The sequence below is a fragment of the Salvelinus namaycush genome, unplaced genomic scaffold (genome assembly GCF_016432855.1).
Source record: "Salvelinus namaycush isolate Seneca unplaced genomic scaffold, SaNama_1.0 Scaffold1871, whole genome shotgun sequence".
Lineage (NCBI taxonomy): Eukaryota > Metazoa > Chordata > Actinopteri > Salmoniformes > Salmonidae > Salvelinus > Salvelinus namaycush.
Genome location: NW_024058643.1, coordinates 19,439 through 42,978, shown reverse-complemented (window position 1 = coordinate 42,978; position 23,540 = coordinate 19,439). Strand labels below are relative to the sequence as shown.

Genomic DNA, 23,540 nt, shown 5'->3' with positions numbered 1-23,540 from the left:
GCATAATCCACCATCTTTTATTTGTCCACCAACACCAGTAGCCATCACCAATTCGGCTAAACTAAGATATTTATAGCCCCTAACCAACAAAAAAACTCATTAGATGACAGTCTGATAACATATTTATGGTATGGGATAGGTTTTGTTAGAAAAAAGTGCATATTTCAGGTAGATGGCATAGGTTACAATTGCACCCACCGTCACAAATGGAATAGAAAAACTACTTAGAGCAACGTGTTTACCTACTTACTAATCATCAAACATTTCGTAAAAATACACAGCATACACGAATCGAAAGACACAGATCCTGTGAAAACAGACAATATTTCAGATTTTCTAAGTGTCTTACAGCGAAAACACAATAAATCGTTATATTAGCATAGCACATACCACATAGCAGCCCAGCATTGATTCTAGCCAAAGTGAGCGATAAAAGTCAACATCGCCAAAAGATATTAATTTTTTCACTAACCTTCTCAGAATTCTTCCGATGACACTCCTGTAACATCACATTACAACATGCATATACAGTTTGATCGCAAATGTTTATATTTAGCCACCAAAATCATGGTTATACAATGTGAAATTTAGCTCAGCTGGTCAGAAAATTTCCTTGCGCCACTTAGACAGTGATCTACTCTTATACATAAATACTCATAAACGTGACTAAAAAATATAGGGTGGACAGGGATTGATAGACAATTTAATTCTTAATACAATTGCGTTATTACATTTTTTAATTTATCCTTACTTTTCAATACAGTTTGCGCCAAGCGAAGCTACGTCAAAAAACATGGCGTCCTAAGCCACTAAAATGTTTCGACAGAAACACGATTTATCATAATAAAAATGTCCTACTTTGAGCTGTTCTTCCATCAGTATCTTGGGCAAAGGATCCTTTCTTGGGAGAAATCGTCTTTTGGTGGAAAGCTGTCCTCTTGCCATGTGGAAATGCCAACGGCGTTCGGGATGAACTGAAAAGCGTGCCCAACTATTCACATCGTTGCAAAAATAAATGTCCCAAAATCGCACTAAACGGATATAAATTGCTATAAAACGCTTTAAATTAACTACCTTATGATGTTTTTAACTCCCATAACGAGTAGAAACATGACCCGAGTAATATTACCCCCTTCACTAATGCTTGGAAAAGGTGCGGGCCGGTGTCCTCTAGGCGCATGACGCAGCTCCAAAAGAATGACTAGCTTCAGGGTTTTTTCATTTGTAGGGCCTGTGAACGCGCAATCGACCCCATTGGAATCGTCATCACGTAAAGGCATCCAGGGGAAGACGTAAGAAGTGTCCGTATAGTCATAGCAAAATCAGTGCCTTTTTAACTGACTTCAGAACAGTGGCCAACATTTCTGAAATCTGAATCCATGTCAGGGAAATTGCTGTAGAATGGGCTCTGTTCCACTTAGAGACAAAATTTCAACTCCTATAGAAACTATAGACTGTTTTCTATCCAATAATAATAATAATATGCATATTGTACGATCAAGGATTTTGTGGGAAGCCGTTTAAAAAAAGTACCCAATTAGCATAAATAGCCTAAACAGCGCCCTCATCCCCAACAGGTTAAGAAAAACGTTTCTCCCCCGTCATATTACCACAGATAGAACAATGTGTTCATTATTAACGTCTCTGTTACTGCAGCTACTAGAGGTGTGTGGAGTAGTCAGACAAAACGAGGATCGTAACTGATATGGGCAATTTGCTGGATACGATTATGATCCAAGTCTTTTTTGTAATAATCTGTGATCGGAATAAACATTCTTTTTTTCCCGGGTGCCAGCAAGAATCTCTCAGTCATGTGCGTGATCTAAGTAAATCACCTGGCTAGTTTCCGTGTCTGTAAAGAGAAGGGCGGGCTGTAGATTGATCCTGCTGCTCTGATTGGTTAGAGTGAAGCTATAGTTCTTCCTCCGCTGGCTTCATCATTTCATCCTCTCTCTTTTCCTGGCATGTTTCTGGTCTGATCATATGATTATCATTTAGATTTCTGCTGCCTGCTACTATGATAAATTACGAATACGAGTATGTCCATGTCAGCACACCCCTAGTAGCTACTAGTGTGTCTTGTTGATGATGAAGTAGTAGGCGACTTTCTCCTCCATGTCTGGGGTTCGTCCGCCACCCTGTGGTCGATGGTGGAATCACATTTTACGGAGATCAGAAAACAAGCGTGATGAAACTATTCCTACAACGTCTGGAACGCTACAAAACACCAGAAATAGTTGGTGTCATTCGGTTGGCTGTGTGTGCACGAACGTGATTTCAGCATTTTGGTACATCACTTACTTGTGTGTAATCAGACGGACAGTTAGACCAAAATTTCAACGTATATAGAATTTCTACCATGTTGCATGATGGGAAAACAGTCGGACCGTGATATAATATAGTAAAACAAAGTGCATCGCTTTTCCACCGCTTTGTCCTCAACTGTATTCATAAATGTCATTAAACCCTGGTCGATATGATGTGGTATTATCAGTAGTAGAAGTGGTAACCGCGAGTCAAACACCTTTGTCCTGGAATCAGTGCCCCTCTACCAACGTGTACAACTCATACTTACCTGGCAAGGGAGATACCGTGATCAAGAAGGCGGTTCACCCAGGGCGAGGCTCAGCCATTGCACTCCGGCTGTGCTGACCCCTGCGAATTTCTCAAATGTGGAAATCTCGATTGCAAAATTTATGGTAGTGGGGGACTGCGTTCGCGCTCTCCCCTGACTTTGATGTTAAAAGTAATGTGTGATTTAGCTTTCACCGTGTGCTGGTCTGAGTGTGTTCTCTGAGTTGTATTTACTTTCGTGTTTAAAAGGACAGTTGTCAGCATTTCCCTTCTCTTCGTCATCAGATGAGCGGTTTTAGAATGTAGGATTTATTTTTAAGGTCTGAAAGCTACATTTTGTCTTCTGAAAACCCCAATGTTTCAGATCTGTTATTGTAGCACTGGTGATTATGCCTGTCAATGCAACCACACGTTGATAAAGCATTTACAATCATGGAGCATGACATAAAAATATGTTTGAAAACCTATTTCTATTGTAGTCCTCTTAAATGTTTTTCTAAACATAGTAGGCCTCGGCTCCACACAACACAAATCAAAGGACAGGAGGACATCGTCATAGTGTAGAGCCTTACATACTGACATGGAAAATAAACCATTCTATTGCTCCATCATTATGTAACAGTATAGCTTCCGTCCCTCTCCTCGCCCCTACCTGGGATCGAACCAGGGACCCTCTGCACACACCGACAACAGCCCGCTCGCCCGACACACTGTGGCCCAGACCACCTCCTCCGCACACAACTCTCTCTCTCCGCTCACAGTGGCGGCAGGCGTCTACAGTACAGGTCCGACAGGACATGGCGTTGGAGTGGCGTGCCCCTGCCCTGTGCACCACTGTGAAGTCGTACGGCTGAAGCTCCTCCAACCAGCGAGCCACCTGCCCCTCTGGCTCTCTGAAAGACATGACCACTGGAGAGCAGAGTGGTCAGTCCTTACAGTAAAGGGCAGGCCACCCAGGTAGTACTTCAAGTGTTTGATGGAAGCCACAACAACAACGAGGAGGAGCCGGGTGACACAGTAGCTGCGCTCATGTTTGTTGAATGTTTTTCTGAAGTACGCCACCACTCTCACCCCCTCTGGCCCCATCTGGGCCACCACTCTCTCCCCCTCTGACCCCATCTGGGCCACCACTCTCTCCCCATCTGGGCCACCACTCTCTCCCCCTCTGGCCCCATCTGGGCCACCACTCTCTCCCCCTCTGGCCCCATTTGGGCCACCACTCTCTCCCCCTCTGGCCCCATCTGGGCCACCACTCTCTCCCCCTCTGACCCCATCTGGGCCACCACTCTCTCCCCCTCTGGCCCCATCTGGGCCACCACTCTCGCCCCCTCTGGCCCCATCTGGACCACCACTCTCTCCCCCCATCTGGGCCACCACTCTCTCCCCCTCTGGCCCCATCTGGGCCACCACTCTCTCCCCCTCTGGCCCCATCTGGGCCACCACTCTCTCCCCCTCTGGCCCCATCTGGGCCACCACTCTCTCCCCCTCTGGCCCCATCTGGGCCACCACTCTCTCCCCCTCTGGCCAAATCTGGACCAGCACCCCACCCATGCCCACGTTGCTCGCATCTGTGTCCAGGATTAAGGGCAAGGTGAGGTCAGGGGGGAGGGGGTCGAGCATGGGGGCCTCAATCAGTGCACGTTTGAGGGTGTTGAAGGCCACCTCGCACTCCACTGTCCAAGTGAAGGCCTCCTCACACTCCACTGTCCAAGTGAAGGCCTCCTCACACTCCACTGTCCAAGTGAAGGCCTCCTCACACTCCACTGTCCAAGTGAAGACCTCCTCACACTCCACTGTCCAAGTGAAGGCCTCCTCACACTCCACTGTCCAAGTGAAGGCCTCCTCGCACTCCACTGTCCAAGTGAAGGCCTCCTCGCACTCCACTGTCCAAGTGAAGGCCTCCTCGCACTCCACTGTCCAAGTGAAGGCCTCCTCGCACTCCACTGTCCAAGTGAAGGCCTCCTCGCACTCCACTGTCCAAGTGAAGGCCTCCTCGCACTCCACTGTCCAAGTGAAGGCCTCCTCGCACTCCACTGTCCAAGTGAAGGCCTCCTCACACTCCACTGTCCAAGTGAAGGCCTCCTCACACTCCACTGTCCAAGTGAAGGCCTCCTCACACTCCACTGTCCAAGTGAAGTCCTCCTCACACTCCACTGTCCAAGTGAAGGCCTTGTCCTTCGGCAGCAGGTGGTTCAGGGGAGCAGCGACGCTTGAGAAGCCCCTACAAACCTCCTGTAGTACGAGGCCAGGCCCAGGAAGCTTTTCAGCTGATGCTGATCGGTGGGGGTGGGCCAGTCTCGGACAGCCCCCACCTTGTCCTCCATTGTGCTGATACCCTCCTCCCCCACTTGGTGGCCCAAGAAGGACACCTCTCTCCTCATGAAGTGGCACTTCTCGGGGTGGAGCTTCTGGTCTGCAGCAGCCACCCTCCATCACACGCCGCAGCGCCCGGAGGCTGATTGGAAGGAGCTGCCATGGGCCATGACTTTTAATGCTGTTAACAAATGTCAACGCTATAATATTATTTGTGATATAAATACGATTGACTTTATTGCTTTTTTTCATACTGTTAAACAACATTCTAAGTCTGCTAATATTTCCTCATAAAATGTTACAAATTTCAGTTTTTTTTAAAATCACAATCATGATTTCTGGACTTTTATTTTGAAGGAATATCGCCGAGGTCACGGGCCTTATTCTTGCTAGGTCTTCTTACTGGCAGAACGGAGGTGAAGTGAAGTAACGACACCATTGAGCTATAATAATAAGAGACCCTTTCCTCTGCTTCCTTATAAATGGACTTCCTGTTTCAACACAGTGGGCGGATTCAACACGTATAGGTTTATTTGTTGATATTTATGTCATGTTAAGTCTTCATACACTTAATACCAGTATTCAGCCTATAAATTAAGGTTATATCTATTAAATGTGCAATTACATTTTTTATTTAATTTAATGATTTGATTTATTTAGGTGATGTTTTGCAGTGCTACCAGCAGAGGGCAGTGTGACACAACAACCATGTGTGGCTGAAGGACTCTAGACCAGTGGTTCCCAACCTGTGGTCCCTTGGGGGTGGTGCAGCTGGTCTGCAATTATTTAGAGATTGTAGTATTTTATTATTAAAAAATAATAACAGTTGGGAGTATTAATGTTAATTTTACATTCCTTTTCACAATGCAAATAGTTTCTAATAATAATAGACCTTTACAGGCCTTGTTACATTCACATGTATTGATAGGATTTGACCATCAATATATTTGATGTGAAAGAAATCAGCGACTCCGTGAATGGTGGTCGTCAAGAGCTTTTGACGATGATTTGATGGTCTCCAGAATGGGAAAGGTTGGGAACCGCTGAGCTAGACAGTCACATCTGTGTGGTAACATGATAGGTTGGGAACCGCTGAGATAGACAGTCACATCTGTGTGGTAACATGATAGGATGGGAACCGCTGAGATAGACAGTCACATCTGTGTGGTAACATGATAGGATGGGAACCGCTGAGATAGACAGTCACATCTGTGAGGTAACATGATAGGATGGGAACCGCTGAGATAGACAGTCACATCTGTGTGGTAACATGATAGGATGGGAACCGCTGAGCTAGTCAGTCACATCTGTGTGGTAACATGATAGGATGGGAACTGCTGAGCTAGTCAGTCACATCTGTGAGGTAACATGATAGGATGGGAACCACTGAGATAGACAGTCACATCTGTGTGGTAACATGACAGGATGGGAACCACTGAGATAGACAGTCACATCTGTGTGGTAACATGACAGGATGGGAACCGCTGAGATAGACAGTCACATCTGTGTGGTAACATGATAGGATGGGAACCAATGATATACAATGATTCTGCAAACCCAAAACAGACTGATTATTATGTATAGTATTTGACGTTACATTGAACTAATCACAGTAATCAGAGACCAACTCACATACACAGATAGACACATACAGACAGACACACACACAGTATAACCACACACACACACACACAAAACGCATTCCTTTTAATTGACATGTACTCCATGTATTTGACAGGGATACTGGACATCAATAAATCCTTCTGTAAATGTACCAGATTTTTCCACATAGACACACCCTATGTGTTGTAATCAAATCAACTATAGGTCTGTGCACTGAGCTTGTCTGATGCTTTAAGCGCACTGTTCAATAAAACAATTAAGACACTAATGACTCAAGAGGGAGCCAGAGATCAAGATAATCAGAAGAAAAGCTGTCATCAAGGAGAAGGTTGGCTACTTTGAAGAATCTAAAATCTAAAACATATTTTGATTTGTTTAACACTTTTTCGGTTACTACATGATTCCATATGTGTTATTTCATAGTTTTGTCTTCACTACTATTCTACAATGTAGAAAATAGCAAAAAATAAAGAAAAACTGACTAACTAAATGACTAACGTTTGACTGGGACTGTATATAATTCATATTTACAAGACATACAGTACCAATCAAAAGTACTCTCTCTCCATCAGTGCTCTCCCTTTTAACCTACTTCTGTCATTTCTCAATCTCTTTTTACTGTTAAACACTCAGCCTTGAGTCTGTCCCAAATGGTACTCTATTCCCTATGTAGGGCACTACTTTAGACCAGGACCCTATTCCCTATGTAGTGCCCTACTTTAGACCAGGGCCCTATTCCCTATGTAGTGCACTACTTTTGACCAGGGCCCTATTCCCTATGTAGGGCACTACTTTTGACCAGGGCCCTATTCCCTATGTAGGGCACTACTTTTGACCAGGGCCCTATTCCCTGTGTAGTGCACTACTTTTGATTAGGGCCCTATTCCCTATGTAGTGCACTACTTTAGACCAGGGCCCTATTCCCTATATAGTGCACTACTTTAGACCAGGGCTCTATTCCCTATATAGTGCACTACTTTAGACCAGGACCCTATTCCCTATGTAGTGCCCTACTTTAGACCAGGGCCCTATTCCCTATGTAGTGCACTACTTTTGACCAGGGCCCTATTCCCTATGTAGGGCACTACTTTAGACCAGGGCCCTATTCCCTATGTAGTGCACTACTTTTGACCAGGGCCCTATTCCCTATGTAGGGCACTACTTTTGACCAGGGCCCTATTCCCTATGTAGGGCACTACTTTTGACCAGGGCCCTATTCCCTGTGTAGTGCACTACTTTTGATTAGGGCCCTATTCCCTATGTAGTGCACTACTTTAGACCAGGGCCCTATTCCCTATATAGTGCACTACTTTAGACCAGGGCTCTATTCCCTATATAGTGCACTACTTTAGACCAGGGCCCTATTCCCTATATAGTGCACTACTTTAGACCAGGGCCCTATTCCCTATCTAGTGCACTACTTTAGACCAGGGCCCTATTCCCTATATAGTGCACTACTTTAGACCAGGGCTCTATTCCCTATATAGTGCACTACTTTAGACCAGGGCCCTATTCCCTATATAGTGCACTACTTTAGACCAGGGCCCTATTCCCTATCTAGTGCACTACTTTAGACCAGGACCCTATTCCCTATATAGTGCACTACTTTAGACCAGGGCCCTATTCCCTATGTAGGGCACTACTTTAGACCTAAAACGCATAAGTCTCGTCAATAACAACGACGAGACAGCCTACAGACAGACAAGAAGCGCAGTGTCTAACAGCGATGTGCAGTGGAATCAACCTGGAGCTGAAATTAAAGGACGTCATAGAGGATTTTAGGAATGTTTTATTTGTTCCATGTGACTGTTATACTGTATACCTCTGTGTGCTATGTAGACCTACTATATGTGAGAGAGCTACAAAGAATAATTCCAATATATTACTTTTAATAGGTACTTGCAAATGGCAAATATACTACTTGAATAAAATGGATTAAACTACTTGAATAAAACTTAGAAAAGCTTCTGATTGAGTTTGGAACTGTCAGATAATTTCTGTAGCACAGAAATATAACGATAGTAAAATGTAACGTAATGAAACAGGCAGGGAGCAGGCCTTGAACCCTCAACCTTGTAGCCCGAAGTCCAGCGCGCTATTGACTGTGCCCCAAAAGCATGCTCAAGCGGAAGAGTCGCTATCCGCGCTTATAAACCCAGGGTCGTTACACTATATAATAATATTGTGTACGTACGATGAGATTATGATATTTAAGAAAAGAGGACACAGGGACATGGTTATGCTCGTTGGATTAGTCTGCTGGTTTGACGCTCAAAAAGCGGCTTCACTCCGAGGAGCTGCTGTAGTGTTGCCGATGCGGAGAAAATAGGCTGGGCTCTGAGGACGATGGCAGTCAGAGGCAGGAACAGGGCTGCGTTACGACACCAGTCAAATCGATGAGCAGCTCTACTATCTCGGTTGTAGCTCGGCGGACGAGAGTCTTTCACATGAGAACATCCAACCACGGCTGTTTTATCCAACCACGCCTGAATCGTCCGACCGAAAAATGTTAAGAACATCCAACCGAGCCGTTTTATCCAACCACGGCTGAATTGTCCGACAAATGTCAAGTCAGTCACTATAAAACCAAGCTGTACTGGATAGAAAATAATAGACAGTAAGTTATCCTACCCGGGCGAAGCATACTACTAATCTACTGGAGAAATGTATGTCTCACTTTTGTAAGTGAATGGAAATACAAGTCACTATAAAACAAGCACTGCCTCTCTACTCACTGACACTCTGAGCTGTAAAACGAAACCAGAAGGGAGCTGCCAGCCGCCATCATCATCAGAACAAATCAGCCAGAAATCAGAAACACTCCGATTGACTGCCGCTAAGGCTTGAACACTGCCAGAGAGAACTGCCTTGATTATGAAGGGGAAAGGTGTAATGACTGTTTTCCTACTTGCACTTGTTGCAAAATCCTCCGTGTCTCTTCCTATCACTATAACAGTGATGTTGAATCACCCAGTTACACCGCCCTGCTCTGGATCATGCCATGGTGGCAGAAATAAGACGGGAAGGAAAGAACCATAGAATATATGGAACATTCTGCTATCACTCCGTGGATCCAAGACCAAGAAAACACATCCCCTCAGGAAAAACCACTGGCATGTCACGCTCTGCTCTGCCGTCGCTGCCAGCCACCAGCATGACTGATACACACTTCATCCGCGTCTCTCTACTTGGCACTGTGCGATAGTCTCGGCTCCCATTGACAACTTCACCCCTTACACACCGGCATAGCTGAGGGGGGAGAGAGATTCGGAAGAAATGCTGAGCTCCGCTGCAGCCCCGCCCACTGAAATCCTACGAGGCCGCCTACAATTGACACGCAACATTGCCTCAACCAATGGTTGTGTGCCATGTCACCAGAGCCAGCCGCCTTCAATTGACACGCAACATTGCCTCAACCAATGGTTGTGTGCCATGTCACCAGAGCCAGCCGCCTACAATTGACACGCCACATTGCCTCAACCAATGGTTGTGTGCCATGTCACTGACAATAATAAAATACATCTTTCATGCAGAACTCTCCGTCTTGAGTCTTTCAAATAATATGTTTAGATATTAAGGAGGCTGTATGTTTGTATTATCACAGCACTATAATAAAAGGGGGTCCTCAGAATCCATTGTGAGACTAAAAACGTCATAAGTCTCGTCAATAACAACGACGAGACAGCCTATAGACAGACAAGAAGCGCAGTGTCTAACAGCGATGTGCAGTGGAATCAACCTGGAGCTGAAATTAAAGGACGTCATAGAGGATTTTAGGAATGTTTTATTTGTTCCATGTGACTGTTATACTGTATACCTCTGTGTGCTATGTAGACCTACTATATGTGAGAGAGCTACAAAGAATAATTCCTATATATTGCTTTTAACAGGTACTTGCAAATATACTACTTGAATAAAATGGATTAAACTACTTCTGATTGAGTTTGGAACTGTTAGATCATTTCTGTACAACAGTCGCTATCCGCGCTTATAAACCCAGGGTCGTTACACTATATAATGATATTGTGTACGTACGATGATATTATATTTAAGAAAAGAGGACAGAGGACACAGGGACATGGTTATGCTAGTTGGATTAGTCTGCTGGTTTGACGCTCAAAAAGCGGCTTCACTCCGAGGAGCTGCTGTAGTGTTGCGGGTGCAGAGAAGATAGGCTGGGCTCTGTGAGGACGATGGCAGTCAGAGGCAGGAACAGGGCTGCGTTACGACACCAGTCAAATCGATGAGCAGCTCTACTATCTCGGTTGTAGCTCGGCGGACGAGAGTCTTTCACATGAGAACATCCAACCACGGCTGTTTTATCCAACCACGCCTGAATCGTCCGACCGAAAAATGTTAAGAACATCCAACCGAGCCGTTTTATCCAACCACGGCTGAATTGTCCGACAAATGTCAAGTCAGTCACTATAAAACCAAGCTGTACTGGATAGAAAATAATAGACAGTAAGTTATCCTACCCGGGCGAAGCATACTACTAATCTACTGGAGAAATGTATGTCTCACTTTTGTAAGTGAATGGAAATACAAGTCACTATAAAACAAGCACTGCCTCTCTACTCACTGACACTCTGAGCTGTAAAACGAAACCAGAAGGGAGCTGCCAACCGCCATCATCAGAAGAACAAATCAGCCAGAAATCAGAAACACTCCGATTGACTGCCGCTAAGGCTTGAACACTGCCAGAGAGAACTGCCTTGATTATGAAGGGGAAAGGTGTCATGACTGTTCTCCTACTTGCACTTGTTGCAAAATCCTCCGTGTCTCTTCCTATCACTATAACAGTGATGTTGAATCACCCAGTTACACCGCCCTGCTCTGGATCATGCCATGGTGGCAGAAATAAGACGGGAAGGAAAGAACCATAGAATATATGGAACATTCTGCTATCACTCCGTGGATCCAAGACCAAGAAAACACATCCCCTCAGGAAAAACCACTGGCATGTCACGCTCTGCTCTGCCGTCGCTGCCAGCCACCAGCATGACTGATACACACTTCATCGGCATCTCTCTACTGGCACTGTGCGATAGTCTCGGCTCCCATTGACAACTTCACCCCTTACACACCGGCATAGCCACGCTCTGCTCTGTCGTCGCTGCCAGCCACCAGCATGACTGATAAACACTTCATCCGCGTCTCTCTACTTGGCACTGTGCGATAGTCTCGGCTCCCATTGCCAACTTCACCCCTTACACACCGGCATAGCCACGCTCTGCTCTGTCGTCGCTGCCAGCCACCAGCATGACTGATACACACTTCATCGGCGTCTCTCTACTTGGCACTGTGCGATAGTCTCGGCTCCCATTGACAACTTCACCCCTTACACACCGGCATAGCCACGCTCTGCTCTGTCGTCGCTGCCAGCCACCAGCATGACTGATACACACTTCATCGGCGTCTCTCTACTTGGCACTGTGTGATAGTCTCGGCTCCCATTTACACACCGGCATAGCTGAGGGGGGAGAGAGATTCGGAAGAAATGCTGAGCTCCGCTGCAGCCCCGCCCACTGAAATCCTACGAGGCCGCCTACAATTGACACGCCACATTGCCTCAACCAATGGTTGTGTGCCATGTCACCAGAGCCAGCCGCCTACAATTGACACGCCACACTGCATCAACCAATGGTTGTGTGCCATGTCACTGACAATAATAAAATACATCTTTCATGCAGAACTCTCCGTCTTCAGTCTTTCAAATAATATGTTTAGATATTGAGGAGGCTGTATGTTTGTATTATTACAGCACTATAATAAAAGGGGTTCCTCAGAATCCATTGTGAGACTAAAAACGTCATAAGTCTCGTCAATAACAACGACGAGACAGCCTATAGACAGACAAGAAGCGCAGTGTCTAACAGCGATGTGCAGTGGAATCAACCTGGAGCTGAAATTAAAGGACGTCATAGAGGATTTTAGAAATGTTTTATTTGTTCCATGTGACTGTTATACTGTATACCTCTGTGTGCTATGTAGACCTACTATATGTGAGAGAGCTACAAAGAATAATTCAAATGTATTACTTTTAAGAGGTACTTGCAAATGGCAAATATACTACTTGAATAAAACTTAGAAAAGTTTCTGATTGAGTTTGAGTTGGAACTGTCAAATAATTTCTGTAGCACAGAAATATAACGATAGTAAAATGTAACGTAATGAAACAGGCAGGGAGCAGGCCTCGAACCCTCAACCTTCTAGCCCGAAGTCCAGCGCTATGGACTGTGCCCCAAAAGCATGCTCAAGCGGAAGAGTCGCTATCCGCGCTTATAAACCCAGGCTCGTTACACTATATAATAATATTGTGTAGGTACGATGAGATTATGATATTTAAGAAAAGAGGATAGAGGACACAGGGACATGGTTATGTTAGTTGGATTAGTCTGCTGGTTTGACGCTCAAAAAGCGGCTTCACTCCGAGGAGCTGCTGTAGTGTTGCCGGCAGAGAAGATACGCTGGGCTCTGTATAGGATGATGGCAGTCAGAGGCAGAAATAAACGGCCTCGGCTGGATGAAACGCCCTCGGCTGGATAAAACGCCCTCGGCTGGATAAAACGCCCTCGGCTGGATAAAACGCCCTCGGCTGGATAAAACGCCCTCGGCTGGATAAAACGCCCTCGGCTGGATAAAACGCCCTCGGTTGGATAAAACGCCCTCGGCTGGATAAAACGCCCTCGGCTGGATAAAACAACCTCGGCTGGATAAAACGCTCTCGGCTGGATAAAACGCTCTCGGCTGGATAAAACGCTCTCGGCTGGATAAAACGCTCTTGGCTGGATAAAACGCTCTCGGCTGGATAAAACAACCTCGGCTGGATAAAACAAACTCGGCTGGATAAAACGCTCTCGGCTGGATAAAACGGTCTCGGCTGGATAAAACGGTCTCGGCTGGATAAAATGGAAGAAATGCTGAGCTCCTCTGCAGCGCTGCCCACTGAATTCGTACGAGGCCGCCTACAATTGACACGCCACATTGCATCAACCAATAGTTGTGTGCCATGTCAAGCCACCATTAGGTTGGTACCCCAGCTCTGTTACTATCCATTCTACCATTAGGATGGTACCCCAACACTGTTACTATCCATTCTACCATTAGGTTGGTACCCCAACACTGTTACTATCCATTCTACCATTAGGTTGGTACCCCAACACTGTTACTATCCATTCTACCATTAGGTTGGGACCCCAACACTGTTACTATCCATTCTACCATTAGGTTGGTACCCCCAACACTGTTACTATCCATTCTACCATTAGGTTGGGACCCCAACACTGTTACTATCCATTCTACCATTAGGTTGGGACCCCAACACTGTTACTATCCATTCTACCATTAGGTTGGCACCCCAACACTGTTACTATCCATTCTACCATTAGGTTGGTACCCCAACACTGTTACTATCCATTCTACCATTAGGTTGGTACCCCAACACTGTTACTATCCATTCTACCATTAGGTTGGTACCCCAACACTGTTACTATCCATTCTACCATTAGGTTGGTACCCCAACACTGTTACTATCCATTCTACCATTAGGTTGGTACCCCCAACACTGTTACTATCCATTCTACCATTAGGTTGGTACCCCAACACTGTTACTATCCATTCTACCATTAGGTTGGTACCCCAGCACTGTTACTATCCATTCTACCATTAGCTTGGGACCCCAACACTGTTACTATCCATTCTACCATTAGGTTGGTACCCCAACACTGTTACTATCCATTCTACCATTAGGTTGGTACCCCAACACTGTTACTATCCATTCTACCATTAGGATGGTACCCCAACACTGTTACTATCCATTCTACCATTAGGTTGGTACCCCAACACTGTTACTATCCATTCTACCATTAGGTTGGTACCCCAACACTGTTGATCTGAAGCTGTGAACAAAGATAAGGGTCCAGCTCCCCAAGAAGGTTCATCATCCTGGAACATGACTCAGTTCCTTTTCTCAACACCATGTCGATGATGTCACGTGCCTTCTCTGCCCTCTCAGCGATCACCTTCACTGACTCCATTTCCTCCTGGTTGATGACTGTGTGTTGCAGGAGTCCGTCCAGCAGTCCATTCAGGACAGGTCCTGATACTCGTTTCGCAAGCTCTGCCCGTACAGAACGCAGCTCTGGAGGACCAGTCAGACTGCTCTCAGCCGGACGCCCTGCCCCCGACACAGCACCTGAGAGAGTCAGGTTACAACATAACGACATTTGTACATTTTATATTTCAGTCATTTAGAAGCAGACTCCTAAAATAAAAGTACTGAGAAAACATTATATTTTACAATAATGACCTGAACATATCACATTGACATTTAGGACGGTTTCACAGACATAGAAAAACAGGCTGGGTCATTCAGAACCAGACTAATCTACATCACGTCCTGGAGGAGATGTCATTGGGTCATTCAGAACCAGGCTAATCTACATCAAGTCCTGGAGGAGATGTCATTGGGGCATTCAGAACCAGGATAATTTACATCAAGTCCTGGAGGAGATGTCATTGGGTCATTCAGAACCAGGATAATTTACATCAAGTCCTGGAGGAGATGTCATTGGGTCATTCAGAACCAGGCTAATCTACATCAAGTCCTGGAGGAGATGTCATTGGGTCATTCAGAACCAGGCTAATCTACATCAAGTCCTGGAGGAGATGTCATTGGGTCATTCAGAACCAGGCTAATCTACATCAAGTCCTGGAGGAGATGTCATTGGGTCATTCAGAACCAGGCTAATCTATATCAAGTCCTGGAGGAGATGTCATTGGGCATTCAGAACCAGGATAATTTACATCAAGTCCTGGAGGAGATGTCATTGGGTCATTCAGAACCAGGCTAATCTACATCAAGTCCTGGAGGAGATGTCATTGGGTCATTCAGAACCAGGCTAATCTACATCAAGTCCTGGAGGAGATGTCATTGGGTCATTCAGAACCAGGCTAATCTACATCAAGTCCTGGAGGAGATGTCATTCAGAACCAGGATAATTTACATCAAGTCCTGGAGGAGATGTCATTGTTCTTGACTTCAGCCTTTTATGAATCAGGACTAGTCCAGGTCCTACAGTAAACCATGTTGACTGGCCCTCATGCCATTGGTTTGTACAGTACATTCAGAAACTATTCAGACTCCTTGACTTTTTCCACATTTTCTTACGTTACAGCCTTATTCTAAAATTGATTAAATAAATGTTTTCCCTCATCAATCTACACACAACACCCCATACTGACAAAGTGAAAACAGATTTTTGCAAATGTTTACAAATGTATTAAAAATAAACAGAACCTTATTTACATAAGTATTCAGACTCTTTGCTATGAGACTCGAAATTGAGCTCAGGTGCATCCCGTTTCCATTGATCATCCTTCAGATGTTTCTACAACTTGATTGGAGTCCACCTGTGGTAATTTCAATTGATTGGACATGATTTGGAAAGACATACTCCTGTCTATATAAGGTCCCACAGTTGACAGTGCATGTCAGCGCAATAACCAAACCATGAGGTTGAAGGAATTGTCTGTAGCGCTCCGAGACAGGATTATGTCGAGGCCCAGATCTGGGGAAGGGTACCGAAAAATTTCTGCAGCATTGAAGGTCCCCAAGAACACAGTGGCCTCCATCATTCTTAAATGGAAGGAGTTTGGAACCACCAAGACTCTTCCTAGAGCTGGCTGCCCAGCCAAACTGAGCAATCAAGGGAGAAGGGCCTTGGTCAGGGAGGTGACCAAGAACCCAATGGTCACTCTGACAGAGCTCCAGAGTTCCTCTGTGGAGATGGGAGAACCTTCCAGAAAGACAACCATCTCTGCAGCACTCCACCAAACAGGCCTTTATGATAGTGGCCTGACGGAAGCCACTCCTCAGTAAAAAGCACATGACAGCCTGAATGGAGTTTGCCAAAAGGCACCTAAAGGACTCTCAGACCATGTGAAACAAAATTCTCTGGTATGATGAAACCAAGATTGAACTCTTTGGCCTGAATGCCAAGCGTCACATCTGGAGGAAACCTGGCACCATCCCTACGGTGAAGCATGGTGGTGGCAGCATCATGCTGTGGGGATGTTTTTCAGGGACTGGGAGACTAGTCAGGATCGAGGCAAAGATGAACGGTCCTTTAGGGTGGACTGCAATCAGTAGTTCTCTCATTTGTTCCTGTTTAGGTTCTATAGCTTTTATTCTGGAGTACTCTTCTTTACCAATCATGCTCTTTGACAACAGATAATCTGCTATTGGCATTGGGTTTGTGGCTCCCTGAACGATTTTGTCCCAGTGTGTCTTCAGAATCTCCTCAGCAGGCATGCCAGGGAATGTTAATGCTGAAAGGGGGTCAATTAAATGAATATGTCTTTAGGGTTAACAGCAGCTGTTTCTACATCTTGCAGTCTCTCCAGTTAACTTTCCTCTGATATTAATTAATTAATTTATTGTAGTCAATTCAAAATAAAGTCAGTCAATAAAAAAAATTAAACACTTTTGAAATGAATACTTTTTCTTATTAGGTTTATTAACAAGAAGTCATTGGAAATAGATGCCCCTTTTCCAGTTATTGAATTGGAATTTCACTTTACTTCCTGAATTGACGGATTTATTTGGAATTGACGCCTACCCTGGCTGACACGATTGTCTATTCTACATAACATACAGAGCCGTGCAAAAATATTCACACCCCTTTTCTCTATTGTGTTACATAGTGGGATTAAAATGGATTTAATTTAATGTTTTGTCAACAATCTACTGAAAATACTCTGTAATGTCAAAGTGGACCTGTCCACCATACATACATCATCTGGAAGGTCCCTCAGTCAAGTATCGCATTTCAAGCACAGATTCAACTATATACAAAGACCAGGGATCTTTTTGAAACCCTCTTAAAGAAGGGCAGTGATTGGTAGATGGGTAACAATAACAAATCAGACATTTAATATCTCTTTAAGTGTGGTCAAGTTAATAATGATGCTGTGGATTACATATTAAACCACATAGACACAACGATACAGTCGTCCTTCTGAACTGAGCTGCAGAAGAGGAAGGAAACTGCTTAGTGATGTCACCAGGACATTGGTGAATTTAAAACAGTTACAGACTTCAAATGTCTGTGATGGGAGAAAACTGAGGATGGATCAACAACATTGTAGTGACTCCACAATAACGACTAAAACGACTGAGTGAAAAGAAGAATACAAATATATGCAACAATGTACTAAAGTAATACTGCATAACAAAACGTCTACAAAGGAAGACGCTTTTTGGTCTAAATGCAAAGTCTTATGTTTGGGGCAAATCCAACACAACACATCACTGAGTAACTGCCTCCTTATTTTCAAGCATGGTGGTGGCTGCATCATGGTATGGGTATGCTTGACATCGGCAAACACTGGGGAGTTTTTCAGGATAAAAAGAAACGGAACAGAGCTAAGAACAAACAAACTCCTAGAGGAAAACCTGCTTCAGTCTGCTTTACACCAGACACTGGGAGAGGAATTCACCTTTCAGCAGGACAATAACCTACAACACAAAGCCAAATCTACACTGGAGTTGCTTACCAAGAAGACAGTGAATGTTCCTAAGTGGCCGAGTTAAAATTAAATCTGCTTGAAAATCTATGGCAAGACTTGAAAATGGCTGTCTAGCCATGATCCCCAACATTTTGAAAGAGCTTGAAGAATTATGAAAATAATAATGGGCTAATATTGTACAATCCAGGTGTGCAAAGCTCTTAGAGACTTACCCAAGATGCACAGTTGTAATGGCTGCCAAGGTGATTTACCAATCACCCCGCTGAACATGACTCATGAAGACCTTCATCACCCCACTGAACATGACTCATGAAGACCTTCATCACCCCACTGAACATGACTCATGAAGACCTTCATCACCCCACTGAACATGACTCATGACGCTAACATGTATTGATTCAGGGAGATGAATACTTATGGAACAACTATATTTTAGGAATTTAATTTATATCAATCTAAAATAAATATATATATTATTCCATTTTGACATTACTGAGTATTTTGTGTAGACTTGACAAGAAATTCCAATGAAATCCTTTTTAATCCCACTTTGTAACACAATGAAATGTGATGCAGATACTTTTGCAAGGCTCTGTATTTCTGTCTGAATGTTCTATATCATTACACCCCACTGAACATGACTCCCTTCATCACCCCACTGAAAATGACTCATGAAGACCTTCATCACCCCACTGAACACGACTCATGACGCCCTTCATCACCCCACTGAACATGACTCATGAAGACCTTCATCACCCCACTGAACACGACTCATGACGCCCTTCATCACCCCACTGAACATGACTCATGAAGACCTTCATCACCCCACTGAACATGACTCATGAAGACCTTCATCACCCCACTGAACACGACTCATGAAGACCTTTATCACCCCGCTGAACATGACTCATGAAGACCTTCATCACCCCACTGAACACGACTCATGAAGACCTTCATCACCCCACTGAACATGACTCATGAAGACCTTCATCACCCCACTGAACATTACTCATGAAGACCTTCATCACCCCACTGAACACGACTCATGACGACCTTCATCACCCCACTGAACACAACTCATGAAGACCTTCATCACCCCACTGAACACGACTCATGAAGACCTTCATCACCCCACTGAACACGACTCATGAAGACCTTCATCACCCCACTGAACACGACTCATGAAGACCTTCATCACCCCACTGAACATGACTCATGAAGACCTTCATCACCCCACTGAACACGACTCATGAAGACATTCATCACCCCACTGAACACGACTCATGAAGACCTTCATCACCCCACTGAACACGACTCATGAAGACCTGCATCACCCCACTGAACACGACTCATGAAGACCTTCATCACCCCACTGAACACGACTCATGAAGACCTTCATCACCCCACTGAACACGACTCATGAAGACCTTCATCACCCCACTGAACATGACTCATGAAGACCTTCATCACCCCACTGAACACGACTCATGAAGACATTCATCACCCCACTGAACACGACTCATGAAGACCTTCATCACCCCACTGAACACGACTCATGAAGACCTGCATCACCCCACTGAACACGACTCATGAAGACCTTCATCACCCCACTGAACATGACTCATGACGCCCTTCAACACCCCACTGAACATGACTCATGACGCCCTTCATCACCCCACTGAACACGACTCATGACGCCCTTCAACACCCCACTGAACATGACTCATGAAGACCTTCATCAGTGTTCTTCATCACAACTTGAAGAGACGTTATCTTTGTAACCTCGTCCACAAAAACAAACTTACCTGTTGGATGATAGTCTTTGCTGTATACATCTGAAAAACAAACAAGAGAATATATTATAAAACATGTTAATAGCATCTGTTAGAAAAGGACATTGATGATTGACATACTGTTCATGTCTAGTATTTCTTACCTTTTGATACCACTGATTTCCATACTGTCCTCTCATCATCCCCGATTAACTCCATCTCAATGTCAACCCCTGTGTTTCCCATAATCATCTGACAACAGCTTGGTGTGGTGTCTGCAGGTAACAGCTGAATCTTCTGTAGGAGGCCATATGGTGCAACGATTGAGACAACAGACAGAGAGAGAAAGAGTGAAATAGAATGATATTCCTGTTATTCATATACAATATGACAGATTCATGTCCTCAGCCTGATAAAACTGCACCTCTGGATAGATGGAAGTGGAGTGGGGATTCTTGAGCGCAAACCAACTGTTCAGCTTTAAGGACCCGTTTGGACTTGGCAGGAGAAATTCTGAATATCCTTGGGATACCTGATTTTTCTCCCGTTCCTGAACAGCCTACAAAATGAGCAATGTAGTAGTCAGTCAGAACAATGTAGTCTCATAATTCACACAACATGCAGCTCACTGAGCAATCAATTTTTGTCAACACAATCGTTATTGATTTACTATCCCTATTTTACCAGGATATTATTTTAAAGGTGTACCAGGTAAGTTGACTGAGAAGAGATTCTCTTTTACAGCAACGACCTGGGGAAGAGTTACAGGGCATAGGAGAGGGGGAAAATGAGCCAATTGGAAGCTGAGGATGATTAGGTTGCCATGATGGTATGAGGGTCAGATTGGGAGTTTAGCCAGGACACCGGGTGAACACCCCTACTCTTACAATAAGTGCCATGGGATCTTTAGTGACCACAGAGAGTCAGGACACCTGTTTAGCGTCCCATGTGAAAGACAGCACGCTAATACAGGGCAATGTCCCCTTCACTGCCCCGGGGCAATGTCCCCTTCACTGCCCCGGGGCAATGTCCCCTTCACTGCCCCGGGGCAATGTCCCCTTCACTGCCCCGGGGCAATGTCCCCTTCACTGCCCCGGGGCTATGTCCCCTTCACTGCCCCGGGGCTATGTCCCCTTCACTGCCCCGGGGCTATGTCCCCTTCACTGCCCCGGGGCTAATGTCCCCTTCACTGCCCCGGGGCTATGTCCCCTTCACTGCCCCGGGGCAATGGGATCTCCTTCGCCCAGAGAGAAGTGTGCCGTCTACTGGCTCTTCAAATGAATGAGACAGAAATATATTTCTCACAGAGCTGCATGTTGTCTTTCTAATCTAGAGATTTTCAACAAACTATCAGCTTTCCTTCAGTAAGTTTAAACATACTGTTGTCACTTCAATGATAGTGCCTCACCTCTTTCTGACTGGAGTTTCTGAGGAGCAGGTACAGCCTTGAAATTACTGTTGACCTTTTTACTGCCATATAGAGGACCACGTCACAGTGGACATCTACGTTCCATGAAAAGATATAGCTCAGTATAACAGAGATAGCTGAGAACTTGGGATGGAGAACCTTAGCATGGAATCTGGTGACCTCATGCACTTCCTCTAAAGACACTCCATGTTCCTCTACATGAAGAATCTTCATCTCATTCCTCAGGGAAGGGTTGGTCCCTGAACAACACAATACAAAGGAGACAGAAAGACAAATATTGTATTATTACAATATATTACAAAACTAAAACACAAAGAATATGCAGTACCAGATCACAGTAAACTCAAACTCCCAGAATAGTTAATTCATTAATTCAGGAAGTGAAACAAAGTTACATGGAAATGTCTTTCTGAATACTATTTCTATATGGTTTTACCTAAACAGACAAAGTGTGGCAGATGAACTTCCTCCAGTTCACCTAACTCCATAGTGATGTCCAGCAATGGACCACCTTGTGTGTACTGCATGTCTTTCAGAAGTTGACTGTAGGGTTCCCAGTTCCTGAAGTGATACTTCAGGATGACATCTCTCTCACACAGCCAGCGGAGCCCAGACACTGTGCACTCATAACTCCCTTTGGGTGTCCTGTGTCTGAGGGCAACAACAAGATATGGTAGAGAGGGTCAATGGTCAAATGGAGAGGTTGGATTAGAAGACTATTCCCAAAGGTAATGGGGAAATACACTAGCAGGTGGAATGAAATGTTAAAAGTAGTTATTTTACCTGAACATTGTCACTCCCTGGACAGTGGAAGTCAAGGGTTCAATCTGAAGCCAGTGTGTGGAGTCCTGAACAAGGACAAACATGTCAATAATACATATGGGGCCTGTTTCCTGGACACAGATTGAGTCTAGTGCTGGACTAAAAGCATGCTCAATGGAAGTTTCAATAGAAAGTTCTTTAAGGTCCAGGACTAGGCTTAATCTGTGTCCGGGAAACTGGCCCATAAAATAAACAGTCATTTATCTAATGTATTTATTCAATGTTACATGGAATGCTGGTGATATATTGATTACACTGTTTAATGAACAAAGGTGACAACAGCTAAAATCCTGCATGCCTACAAGCAGAACACAGGACTGTCTCTATCCCAGTATGAATGGTTGGTCACTACACACCTGGCTTTGAGACTGTGTTTATATTACTAAAGCAGAACACAGGACTGTCTCTATCCCAGTATGAATGGTTGGTCACTACACACCTGGCTTTGAGACTGTGTTTATATTACTAAAGCAGAACACAGGACTGTCTCTATCCCAGTATGAATGGTTGGTCAGTACACACCTGGCTTTGAGACTGTGTTTATATTACTAAAGCAGAACACAGGACTGTCTATATCCCAGTATGAACGGTTGGTCAGTACACACCTGGCGTTGAGACTGTGCCTGACTCCTGCAGGTATGTAAAAGTAAGAATTGACATTATGACTTACCTCAACATGGTCACAAGTCTTACAGCTCTGAGGAATCACTGAAGTCAAAAGTAGTTGTTATTTAAAAAGGACAATCTCATGTAATAATGAATGAATAATTATTAAATAGACTTGTAATATAAATGAATATAACTAAGCAACAGTCTCTGAATGTACACTCATTAGCATACCATAATCTGACATTAGTGTTATATTAATGAATGTTTGTGGAAGCAGGAAACAACATCGTTCTGGTCCATGTTTTGTAGATGTTGGGGTCTGATTTCTGGTAGATCCTAGGATGAGAGCTTTAAGGTAGAGTCAGCTAAATGATGTTGTACGAGCAGCACCACAGATATTGTGATGAGCAAGATGCCCGACTTCTCTCTCACACAGTCACACACAGTATCTGCCCATGTGCAAGAGTTCTCTTCACTCTCTTACAGAGTGGTAGCCACGGGACTAAAACAGAGAAGTTTAGCCTTGCGTTCCAACGTTCTTAGTTGTTGTGGAAATTGACCCACTATGTTGTTTACTTTGTGCATCTACGTCAGAATCGCTGACTCTACCTTTAAGTTTGTTTTGACCAAATAGATCATGATTGTGTTCCTTTCCTGGGACTCAAGTATAATGAACTCTTTCATCGTATTTCGGTTTGAAAACAATTATCAGTTAACACTCACTTTTCTCAGGTCCAGACTTGATCCAACACTCTCCACCATGGTCTCTGGTGTCCTCAGGTCCAGGCTTGATCCAACACTCTCCACCATGGTCTCTGGTGTCCTCAGGTCCAGGCTTGATCCAACACTCTCCACCATGGTCTCTG

The 23,540-nt window shown here is 44.6% G+C and overlaps 1 protein-coding gene and 1 non-coding gene across 2 annotated transcripts; one reads left to right on the top strand and one right to left on the bottom strand.

Annotated features, from left to right (window-relative positions):
- Window positions 1-2,567: 2,567 nt before the first annotated feature.
- LOC120037791 lies at window positions 2,568-2,731 on the top strand. Its single transcript, XR_005474876.1, has one exon. It is a non-coding gene; the product is annotated as a U1 spliceosomal RNA (small nuclear RNA).
- An 11,572-nt stretch (window positions 2,732-14,303) lies between these two features.
- On the bottom strand, window positions 14,304-23,524 carry LOC120037790 (NACHT, LRR and PYD domains-containing protein 1 homolog). The gene is made up of 9 exons (XM_038983763.1): window positions 23,398-23,524; window positions 22,736-22,773; window positions 22,027-22,091; window positions 21,680-21,894; window positions 21,223-21,482; window positions 20,239-20,373; window positions 19,979-20,111; window positions 19,848-19,877; window positions 14,304-14,707 (listed from the first exon to the last, which is right to left on the bottom strand). Coding segments are annotated over exons 1-9 (1,206 nt in total). The 5' UTR covers window positions 23,399-23,524; the 3' UTR covers window positions 14,304-14,378.
- Between the last annotated feature and the right edge of the window lie 16 nt (window positions 23,525-23,540).